Here is a 12,328-nt window from a genome sequence, read left to right on the forward strand (position 1 = left end):
ACCACCATGGGCCACTCGAACCACAACGTTGACATCAGCAAACAGCTCACCCACACGACGCCATAAACGCTGTCTGCCATCTGCCCTGTACAGTAAAAACCGTGATTAATCTGTGAAGAGAACCTCTCCAAAGTGCCAGACGCCATTCAATGTGAGCATTTGTCCACTCAAGTAAGTTACAACGACGAACAGCAGTCAGGGTGAGACCCCGATGAGGACGACGAGCACGCAGATGAGCTTCCCTGAGACGGTTTCTGACAGTTTGTGCAGAAATTCTTTGGTTATGCAAACAGATTGTTGCAGCAGCTGTCCGGGTGGCTAGTCTCAGACGATCTTGGAGGTGAAGATGCTGGATGTGATCGTCCTGGGCTGTTGTGGTTACACGTGATCTGCGGTTGTGAGGCTGGTTGGATAAACTGCCAAATTATCTGAAACGCCTTTGGAGATGGCTTATGGTAGAGAAACATTCAATTCACGGGTAACAGCTCTGGTGGACATTCCTGCAGTCAGCATGCCAATCGCACACTCCCTCAAAACTTGCGACATTTGTGGCATTGTGCTGTGTGATGAAACTGCACATTTTAGATTGGGCTTTTATTGTGATAATCATGTTGTCTAATCAGCATTTTGATATGCCACACCTGTGAGGTGGATGAATTATCTCAGCAAAGGAGAAGTGCTCACTAACACAGATTTTTACAGATTTGTGAACAGTATTTGAGAGAAATATGCCTTTTGTGTACGTAGAGAAAGTCTTAGATCTTTGAGTTCAGCTCATGATAAATGGGGGCAAAAACAAAAGTGTTGCGTTTATAATATTGTTCAGTGTATTTACCAATTCCATATGCTGGTTAGGAGGAAATCATGTGTGTAGTAGAAAGAAAGAAAAAAAAGGAATAAGTACAGGTGCAAAAATAAGTGAACCCCAAGATGAATTTGTTAATCAAGTAACTACACCAGATGGGGTACCCAAATAATTGGGTACCAAATGAACCAATCAAAGGAGGGATCTTTAGGAAAGAGTTTGGGCAGGACACAGAAAATAAACCTGGTCTGTTTTGAGTTACTCATACAGGTGAATGGAAAACATACCATGCCAAGAGGAAAAAAGATCTCAGAGGACTTCAGGGAGAGAGTAGTTTGAGCTAACCAGTCTGGGGAAGACTTGAGCTCCATCAGTCCACAGTGAGTAAAATAATTTACAAATGAACCGCATTTAAAATGATGGCAATGCAGTCATGAAGCGGACACCCTTCCAAAACCTCCCCAAGAGCCACAAGAAAAAGAAATCTGGTAATGCCAACCCAAACACAAAAATAAAACAAACTGACAACCCTGTTTGTAAGCTTTTATATTATGTAAAATTCACCCATTTATCTTTTCTAGTGATAAAGACGAAAATGCTCCATGCAGAGCTCTACGCTAATATTTACTCAAGGACCATTTGTGCACCTATGTATACAAACATACAGTAGGTGTGCCCAATGGAAATATTTATAATAAGCACCTACATGTTTGGAGAACGCATTCACCAGGCATCAACCATGATTACGTTTATAGGTGCCATCCTACCACAAGGAGTCACTAGAAGGCAAAATAACTATTTGACAACACAAAGACCTCCAACCCTGCATGGTGCTGAGCCCATCTACACCGCCAAATACAAGACTCCTGGCTGGACACAGCTATACTGTGAGGCAGTGACATTACTACTGCACCATTCTGGAACCTTTGTTGTTAAAGCTAGAAAGACAAAATAAAAATCCCAGGTCGCACATAAAATATGTTTACGTGTATCTGCAAGTTAATGGGTGCACTGTAGAGCTCTGTTGTCGTAGGAGTGGGGCAACCCTGAACCTTTTGGCATTAATGTCCAAAAAGTAACTTTTAGACAGCTTTAACAATAGGCAAACATGCATGTAAGGTTATTTTCAAATCAAAGTGGCGTGTAGCCAAAAAGTACAAATATAAATACAATATAGACAAAATGGTTGAGAAAAGAGCAAACTAGACAGAGGTTGTGTTATTGATTTCTCTTTCACCAGTTCATTAAACACGGGATATTATTAATGTATTAATTACAGCTTTGTTTTAATGTTTTAGTAAGTTCCAAAGTGTTGCACAGAAGGTTTCTCAGCGTGTGACAGCTTGTTGAACACGAGTATGTGAGTAACGCTAGAGTGATATGTTAGGGCATGTTGTCTGTTCATGCTCACCTTCAAATGTCTCAAGTATGTGTACTGTGTCTCCCACCTGGAGAGACAGCTCCTGCTCGCCTCTTGAGTCATAATTATAGATTGCTAAATGAGAAATACAGAAGGGAAGAAAAGAAGAGAAAGCTTTACTACGGCAGTCTTTACATTTAAAACAACATACAAAAAGACAATCCCAAGTAAGATTAACATAAAGGAAAAACTGAAAATAAAAGAAATCCCAGATTATGTCAGGCATTTATCGCAATGTAAAAACAGTTTGAGCTCGATTGAAAGTAAACACTGTTGAATTGATTGAATGAATTCATGAGTACATTTCAGTGGCACATGAGGATTGTGGTGTGGGCATATAACACTGTTGAATTAGGATATTGGTAAGGATATGTTTCCATTAGGAGTGTGACACTAAGAGCCTTTTTACATAACATAGAGCAAATAAGTGAGAAAAGCCGCCTTATTTTACATATCCATTTACAGTATATTTCAGTTTACCTATGCATGTACCAACAAACATGCCGAGAGAGGGTCGTGGCCTTAAATCGAGGGACATGTTGGCGCAGCAATCTGACCAGCCCCTTATCATTCTCTACTGTCCAGACATCTTTTAATAGGCTACATGAGATAGCCATCGTGCTCTGTTATATTACCTTGAACACTCATACAGAATTAAGGCAAGGAAAGAAGCATTCATCTGAATTACATATATGCATAATTATTTTGCTCAAAACAAGGCAATAACCTTCAGCTTGGTTACAGAACAGAAATATACATAATGTTCATTATCACTGCAAAAACAATAACTGTTGCTGAGATCACATTATTCTGATCAATATTAATATTTCCAGTGACACTGGGTGACGCAGGTATTGTGTTTGTTTGGCAGGTGATCTGATAATTAAGAGAGATGAAAAGATACCCATTTCACAAACAGAAATTCTGGTAAACTATTGGGACCTTGGGGTCATTGTAGACCTCACCACTGAGCCAGGATGTTATCTCTAGCAATGTTCATGATCAGCAGCAGTGCCCGTGTTTCTAAAGGAAACCCTATATTCCATCTGTCAGGAGGTACTCTTTTTGCAATGTGTAACATTTTAAACTCTGCATTTCTCATGTTCTTTTTTGCTAACATGGCCTGAAAACATTGGGCCAACTCCCCTTCACTCAAGACTACTGTAACCCCCCCTGCACACTTTCAGACACAGTGACTAAAGGACAGCCACCATTTTAGTCAATTCTCTAAATGGCAGGTATATTATGTGTGTGGGAGACTTTGAACATCATGCTCTACTTGCCAGCCATCTGTAACAGTTGTAACCCTTTACAGACCACCAAGGTCATGTGGCACTTTGAGAAAACAAAATTTCTGATCATCAGAGGTATTTGACCTAAGACAAAGCTGTGCTATGTCAATGTATATTTACATGTAGAATGAAGCTGACAACAAAGCAATCTAGATTTTAGATGTTCAAAATGCAATAGACTTTATGCTACATATCAATGAGCCTACCCACAATCCAGGGCAATAATGTGAAATCTGTGATTAAGTGAAAATTCAGGGATCTCTTGATACCAAGCCAAGGTCAGGTAGAAGAAAGATTTCAGCCAAAAGAAGAATTGTTTGGGATACAAAGAAAAACCCACAGGTAACCTCAGGAGAAATACAGGCTGCTCTAGAAAAAGACGACATGGTCGTTTCAAGGAGCACAATATGACAATACTTGAACAAAAATGAGCTGCATGGTTGAGTTGCCAGAAAGAAGCCTTTACTGCGCCAACACCACAAAAAAGATTGACAAAGAAGAAAAAAGAGCATTATGGTCACAACCATATGTGTTATATTTGTAGAAGGGTCAACAAGACCTACAGTGAAAAGGATACCATCCCCACTGTGAAGCAAGGTGGTGTCTCACTGTTGTTTTGGGGGGGGGGGGGGGTGTATTGCAAGATGAATGCAGCATGTTATCAGAAAATACTGGCAGACAATTTACATTCTTCTGCACAAATGCTGTGCATGGGACTTTCCAGCACGACAATGACCCTAAGCCAGTGTTTCCCAATCCTGGTCCTTAGGACCCAAAGGGGTGCAGATTTTAGTTTTTGCCCAAGCAATCCCACACTTGGTTCAAATGGTGCCCTACCACTTAAACTTGATTGATGTAATCAACCTATCATCAAGTCTTTAATTTGAATCAGGTGTGTGAGTGCTTGGGCAAAAGAAAACTTGTACCCCTTTGGGTCTCGAGGACCAGGATTGGGAAACACTGCCCTAAGCACAAGGCCATGTTGACCCTCCAGTGGTTACAGCAGATTCTGGAGTGGCCATCACAGTGTCCTGACCTTAATATCATCGAGCCCTCTGGGGAGATCTCAAACGTGCGGTTTATGTAAGATGACCAAAGACTGTGCTTGACCTGGAGGCTTTTTGCCAAGACGAATGGGCAGCTAAATCACCTGCAAGAATTTGGGGCCTCATAGAGAACTATTACAAAAGACTGCACGCTGTCATTGATGCTAAAGGGGGCAACACACAGTATCAAGAACTAAGGCTATGAAGACTTTTGAAAAGGAGTCAGTTCATTTTTTTCTTTGTCCCCATGATTTGTTTTAAAATGTGCCATTCTGTTATAACCTACAGTTGCATGAATCCCATAAGAAATAAAATGTGTTTAGCCTGCTCACTAATGTTTTATTTACAAATGGTACATATATAAGCAATTCTCCAAGGGTATGCAAACTTTTGAGCACAACTGTATATTTGTACAAGCTTTGGACAAATATATTATAGGTATATTATAGGCCTATCCCACTGTCTATTCTAAGCCCATCCTGTGATGATCTAGTAAATGAATGGAAAACTCTATGGCGTAATCAGGAAACATTTTAACAAAAGAGAAACTACTGAAAGGCTGAATGGGGCTTTGTTTGTTTAAGATGCTAGAGAAGAAAAAAAAATAAAAAATTTATAAATACGAAATGAAATATTTCACAATACTACTTTAGGAGAAGGCTTCCAACATAGTCACACAAGATCAACAGATTTTTAAATTTGATTAGTATTGCCTTAATGTGATATACTGCGTAATATAGAGGGCAAGCAGGTCACTTGCTTTTTTAGGACAGAAAAATACTTAAGTCAAATGTGTGTGTGTGTGTGTGTGTGTGTGTGTGTGTGTGTATATATATATATATGACCTGCTTGCCCTCTATATTACGCAGTATATCACATTAAGGCAATACTAATCCAATTTTAAAATCTGTTGATCTTGTGTGACTACGTTGGAAGCCTTCTCCTAAAGTAGTATTGTGAAATATTTCATTTCGTACTCATAAGACAGCAGTAGGCCTAATTCTATAACTTTGTATAACAATGTATCATCATTCACATGTTCCTCATTCTATAAGGAAATACATAGTGCTACAGTACATTGGTGACATGTCTATCAGAGCAATAAGAGAAGTAATATGAATGAATCTCATTCTGTGAGTAATCAAGGCGTGGACACCTCATTCGTACCACACAACATTCGCACTTTGGTCTCAACTCTTGCGCATACCATAATCCTGACACGCCCAACCTGAATTGCCTCACCTGGCAAGTAGGGGATGCATGCAGGATTGACATGCGTTTACATAATAAGCAACTAGTTATAAAACGGTGAGAAATACTGAAACTTCATTGTTTACAAATTACATGACCATCCACTGCACTAAATAAAATAAATAAGACACCCCCACTAAATATCTAGGCGTGATTTAAAACTGACCTCATTTTTAAAGCCGATTAAATCTGGAGTTTAAGACTTTTGAGACACACTGCAAAAGTGAGTACGTTTCTCTGCCAGGGCAAATTGAGCAACTGTACCCAGCAGCAGGCTTGACTGTCACAATTAACTGTTTTCAGGTATTACCCAGAACATCAGCAAACTGTAAATTATTTAGAATGCAGCAGCAAGAGTTCTAACAAAGACCAAAAAAAGAGAACAAGTAACTCTTTTAAAGTCCTTGCTTTGTCTCCTTGTAGTTATATTATTGTTATTATAATAAAGTTATTATAATAAAATGTCTTTATTGATTATTAAAGCATTTCATGGCCTTGCACCTGAATACATGTCTGACATGACTTTTAGTTATGTGCCTTGTCAGTCTGTCAGATCTTCTGGCACAGGCTTTTAAGTTGTCCTGAAGATCAGAACTAGAATTTGGTAAGGGCTTTTTTAGCCACTATGGTCGTGTCCTACCTGAAAATCTGAGGGACTTTTAACATTTAAAAACAATATCCTAACTTATTTTTGGCCTTGCTTTTTAAATCAGGTTTAAAATAATCTTGTATCAATTTTAATTCACATTTGTTTTTATTTATTCTTATTAGATTCAACTTTATTGTCATTGAATAAAACAAGTACAGTAAAACAAAATGCAGTTAGCATCTAACCAGAAGTGCAAATAGAGGGCAGAAAATGTACAAGTATATATGTATATAACAAGTGGAATGTGCTAATGGCATTACTAAATGTGCAATTAAGGCAAATAGAGGAGGAAAGAAAGTTTTAGGTATAGTTACAAGTGCGATACTAGTTGTTCGGGTACAAATGGCAATTTCTAAAGGGCATTCTAGATGGGCAAACTAGGCAAATAAAGGAGTAATGTAGTATGGTAGCTTGAGCAAGGATGCAGGGATAGAAGCACTAAGGTCCCATATTCAATGATCTCTCATACAATCTTTTTACCATTTCATTATTTTCCATTTCTTTACATACAGTACGAGTCAAAGGTTTGGACACATACCTATGAATGAGTATGTATTTATTTTTACTCTTTTCCATATTGCAGAATAACACTGAAGTGAAAACAGTGAAATAATATATGTAGCAGCCAAACCAAAATAAATGTTAAACAAATCAATATATATTTTAGATTTTTTGAGGTAGCCACTTGTTGGTCCAGCACATCCCACAGATGCTCAATTGGATTATCCTGCTGAAAGAGGCCACTGCCATCAGGGAATACCATTGCCATGAAGGAGTGCTTAGGTAGGTGGCATGGGTCTTAATAACTTCCACATGAATGCCCAAACCTTGGGCATCAATGAGCCTTGGGCGCCCAACAGCGCCGTTTTGTGGTTTGTCCCTCCTCGGACCAGTGTCGGAATGGTACGCATCACTGCAGACATGGAGCACCCCACAATCCTTGCCGTTTTAGCAATGCTCTGAGCCAGTCATCTGGCCATAACAATTTGGCCCTTGTCAAAATAGCTCAGGTCTTTATTCCTGCCCATTTCTTCTGCTTCCAAAACGTTAGATGCGATAACTGATTGTTCACTTACCATCTAATCTACCCAGACCTTGACATGTGCTTTGTTAAACGATCAATATTATTTGCTTCACCTGTGAGTGGTCATAATGTTTTGGCTCATTAGTGTATAGTTTAAGATATACAGTGCCTTGCAAAGTATTCACCCCCCTTGGCTTTTTACCTATTTTGTTACATTACAGCCTTTAGTTTAATGTTTTTTTTTTATCTGAATTGTATGTGATGGATCAGAACACAATAGTCTAAGTTGGTGAAGTGTAATGAGAAAAATATATACATTAAACTATTTTTTAGAAATAAAAAACTTGAAAATTGGCATGTGCATATGTATTCCCATAAAGCCCATAAAAAGCTCTGGTGTAACCATTTACCTTCAGAGGTCACATAATTAGTGAAATGATGTCCACCTGTGTGCAAGCTAAGTGTCACATGATCTGTCATTACATATACACAAATTTTTTGTGGCACCAGAGGCTGCAACACCTAAGCAAGAGGCACCACTAACCAAACACTGCCATGAAGACCAAGGAACTCTCCAAACAAGTAAGGGACAATGTTGTTGAGAAGTACAAGTCAGGGTTAGGTTATAAAAAAATATCCAAATCTTTGATGATCCCCAGTAGCACCATCAAATCTATCATTACCAAATAGAAAGAACATGGCACAACAGCAAACCTGCCAAGAGACGGCCGCCCACCCAAACTCACTGTCCGGGCAAGGAGGGCATTAAATCAGAGAGGCAGCACAGAGACCTAAGGTAAACCTGGAGGAACTGCAGACTTTCACAGCAGAGACAGGAGTATCTGTACATAGGACGACCACAAGCCATACGCTCCATAGAGTTGGGCTTTATGGCAGAGTGGCCAGAAGAAAGCCATTACTTTCAGCAAAAAACTAAATGGCACGTTTTGAGTTCACGAAAAGGCATGTGGGAGACTCCCAAAATGTATAGAGGAAGGTGCTCTGGACTGATGAGACAAACATTTTTTACTTTTCAGCCATCAAAGAAAACCCTATCTCTGGCCAAACCCAACACATCACCAAAAGAACACCATCCCCACAGTGAAACATGATGGTGGCAGCATCATGCTGTGGGGATGTCCCGGCTGCCGGGACTGGGAAACTGGTCAGAGTTAAGGGAAAGATGGATGGTGCTAAATACAGGGATATTCTTGAGCAAAACCTGTACCACTCTGTGCGGGTTTGAGGCTAGGACTGAGGTTCACCTTCCAGCAGGACAATGACCCCAAACACACTGCTAAAGCAACACTTGAGTGGTTGAAGGGGAAACATGTAAATGTGTTGGAATGGCCTAGTCAAAGCCCAGACCTCAATCCAATAGAAAATCTGTGGTCAGACTTAAAGATTGCTGTTCACAAGCGCAAACCATCCAACTTGAAGGAGCTGGAGCAATTTTGCAAGGAGGAATGGGGAAAAAATCCCAGTGGTAAGATGTGGCAAGCTCATAGAGACTTGGAGCTGTGATTGCGACTTGGAGCTGTGATTGCAGCAAAAGGTAGAGTATTGACTTTAGGGGGGTGAACAGCTATGCACATTGACTTTTTCTGTTATTTTGTCCTATTTGTTGTTTGCTTCACAATAAAAAAATATTTTAAAAAACATATTCAAAGTTGTGGGCACGTTCCGTAAATTAAATGATGCAAATCCTCAAACAATCCATGTTAATTCCAGGTTGTGAGGCAACAAAACACAAAAAATGCCAAACAGGGTGAATACTTTTGCATGACACTGTAGATTCAATTATAATCTTTTGTTACATGTAATCTGATACTAGGCCACTTCAGTATACTTTATACTATATAGAGTGGATATAAAGTCTACACACCCCTGTGAAAATGGCAGGTTTTTGTGATGTAAAAGAATGAGACAAAGATAAATCATGTCAAAACTTTTTTTACTTTTAATATGACCTATAATGTGAACAATTCAATTGCAAATCAAACTGAAATCTTCGAGGGGGAAAAATAAAAAAATAAAAAACCCAGACCTGAATCCAATTGAATTGTTCACGTTATAGGTCACATTAAAGGTGGAAAAAGTTCTGACATGATTTCTTTGTTTCATTCTTTTACATCACAAGAACCTGGCCTTTTAACAGGGTTGTGTAGACTTTTTATATCCACTGTACATGTTGACTATTTCTGTATTTTCCAGGAGCTTCCTTGTTAAAAGAGATCAAAATACCTTTCCAGTTGACTCTATATTGGCTTAAATGGGTTTCTGTTTTTTATATTTTTTCCTGAAAACTCTTGTTAATATTAAGCAAATACAAAAAACAAAATTATTTTGTCTCCCATGTCATTATTGTATATTATACTTTTCCTTACTTTTATTGCTGTATGATGCTGTAAAAAGCCTGAAAATAAAAAACGAAAATATTTTAGTAGTATGGATTGTTCTGAAACCCAATAATAAAAAAAAATTACATTTAAGCACTACAATACCAAGATAAAGCTCTTGCTTTACCAGCACAATACTTAGAATTCCAACAGAAGCTATGTTGGTCTACTCTACTTCAAGCAATATGCAGGTTGCTTAGGATTCAAACCTTCTCAAAGAGCCTAACTCATAATGGACTTTACAGTATTCTGCTATTAAAATACTGTATTTGGCACCACAGATTTTTAGATACAGGCCTATTGTAAATGTTTACTGTACTCATTTACTGTACTCATACTCATTGCAATAAAACCTTAGGCTTACTAATAAAAAGCATATGTGGGGACACTTGAGGGGTGCAAAGCAAAATTCAGTTGGTGGTATAGGAACTGAAAAAGTTTGGGAACCACTGGACTAACCTATTTCCTCTTCTACCAAGGCTATTGGTTGTATTTTAGAGGCAATTTCTTTCAAACGGCTACATTTACACTGGCAGCACAATTCTAGTCCAGTAATTGGTGTTTTGACACAATCACTTGTATTTTACAAACAACTGAGCAGAAAAAATCTGAATTCAATCGACCCACCGAATGAGTTTGACACCGGTGTCCTATGCCATGACACAAATGCTGTAATAGACGCATGCAATGTCTTTGGTTAGGCTTTGGTTTTCCACACTTACGTTCTACTTAGTGTTCTCATAGTATTACGTCATTCTCACTCTTTCAATTTAATTTACCTTGAGGGCGTGTATTTATTCGCTCTCACACATACCGAAGTAAATTACTCTAGCTCAACAGTTGAATGACTGCGAACTGACGCTCCGACGTCACATTCAATTGAATTTTTATGAAATCGATGAACAATTGCAGCATAACAAAATGTCAGTCTTTTGTAGATATGGGTTAATCTGTGGGTGCTGAAACCTGTAGTTAAAACCAACATTGCTAAATAGACTACCTCTTAAGCTAAGGGTAAGGGCACCAACAATTTCCACATGCCATGGCTAGCAAAATAAACTTTAAAGAATAAAGTATGGGCGCCTATCTTTTTTTTCTCAAACCAAGACAAATATCTCAAATCCGATTATTGTCCATTTCAAACCTTGACCTACGAATGGTAGCTGAATAACTAGACATATTAGACGCACACCAACACTGGCCTTCTACCTAACATTCATTTTCTGTATTTTCAACACAGTTGACTATTCACATTACCTTCGCCTTCTCCTAACCTTCCCAACTACTGTACTTAACTTCCAAGTTAAAGGCTTGGCCAACTTCTGTAAATAGTGGAAATTGCTTTGTGAGTCGAGCTTAATCAAAGACAAAATGGTTGTCTAAAGTTAACTTACCAACTCCATATTTCTCTTTCTTAGTTGGAATCCAGCGGGTCATGGTGCAAAAATAAGAGATGCATAAATAAATAAATAAATAGATGAACTGTTGCACGGGTGGGACACTTCTCGTCCAGAACGCTACAGTTCCGCCATCATGACTTCAAAAAGGGGGAGGGTAGAAAGCTAAGGTGCTATGCGACTGAGGGGATTCAATTATCTGCCCCGGGTTGCCCAGTACGAAGGATTTCAATAATATAAAATGTAGTTTTAAAAAAGAATACAAACTGATCAAAAACAAACCCACAAGCACATAGAAGGTTTTCACATTCAAGGAAAATTAAGAAGCTTGAGAAAATAACTTAATTACCTTCTTGTTTTAACGGTGCATACTATCCAACATGGCAAAGCTCAATATTATTTGAGCTTTAATAATATTATAATAAATTATTTTAATTATATTTTACAAGTTGTTTATTTTATAGATTTAAAGAGCATTTCATATCAAAGTTAGTGGATCATAACTGATGTCCATAACAATATTTATCGAAGTCCATCCACCGAGAATAATCACATAAACACCCCAAAAAAGACCAACCATTCTGCCCCAGAATGACAACATTTCTTCTCCTCATTTCAAATAGAATTTGCATTTCAATATTTTCACTTTGACATTATACACTGTGAATGCTTTTGAGAGATACTGTTAGACAAGCAAATTAAGTTGTTGGACGCATTGTATTGTGATTGAATAGATCTGTGTGTCTGCAGAGAGCCTAGCGTGTTGGGCCAGTAAACAAAACCAAAGCTGGATGGAAAGTCTGTGCTTACAGTGTTGCAGGAGCAGGCTCACCTGGCTGTATTCGTAAGAAATTCGTTAAAATAACACACCGATTAGCCATAACATTATGACCACTGACAGGTGAAGTGAATAACTCTGATAATCTCATTATCATGGCACCAGTCAGTGAATGGGACATATTAGGCAGCAAATGAACATTCTGTCCTCAAAGTTGATGTGTTAGAAGCAGGAAAAATTTGCAAGCATATGGATCTGAGCGAATTT

At 38.5% G+C, this 12,328-nt stretch overlaps 1 protein-coding gene across 1 annotated transcript in view; it reads right to left on the minus strand.

Annotated features, from left to right (window-relative positions):
- The window catches only part of dock5 (dedicator of cytokinesis 5), a 64,683-nt gene extending 53,250 nt beyond the window's left edge, over positions 1 to 11,433 (minus strand). Inside the window, exons 1-2 of the mRNA XM_010875962.4 lie at positions 11,281 to 11,433; positions 2,217 to 2,300 (exon numbers count right to left, since the gene is read on the minus strand). Of these exons, the coding sequence (XP_010874264.1) occupies positions 2,217 to 2,300; positions 11,281 to 11,323 (127 nt within the window). The 5' untranslated portion in view covers positions 11,324 to 11,433. The remainder of the gene's footprint in view (positions 1 to 2,216; positions 2,301 to 11,280) is intronic.
- Positions 11,434 to 12,328: the final 895 nt, after the last annotated feature.

This window comes from Esox lucius, chromosome 13, assembly GCF_011004845.1.
Source record: "Esox lucius isolate fEsoLuc1 chromosome 13, fEsoLuc1.pri, whole genome shotgun sequence".
Lineage (NCBI taxonomy): Eukaryota > Metazoa > Chordata > Actinopteri > Esociformes > Esocidae > Esox > Esox lucius.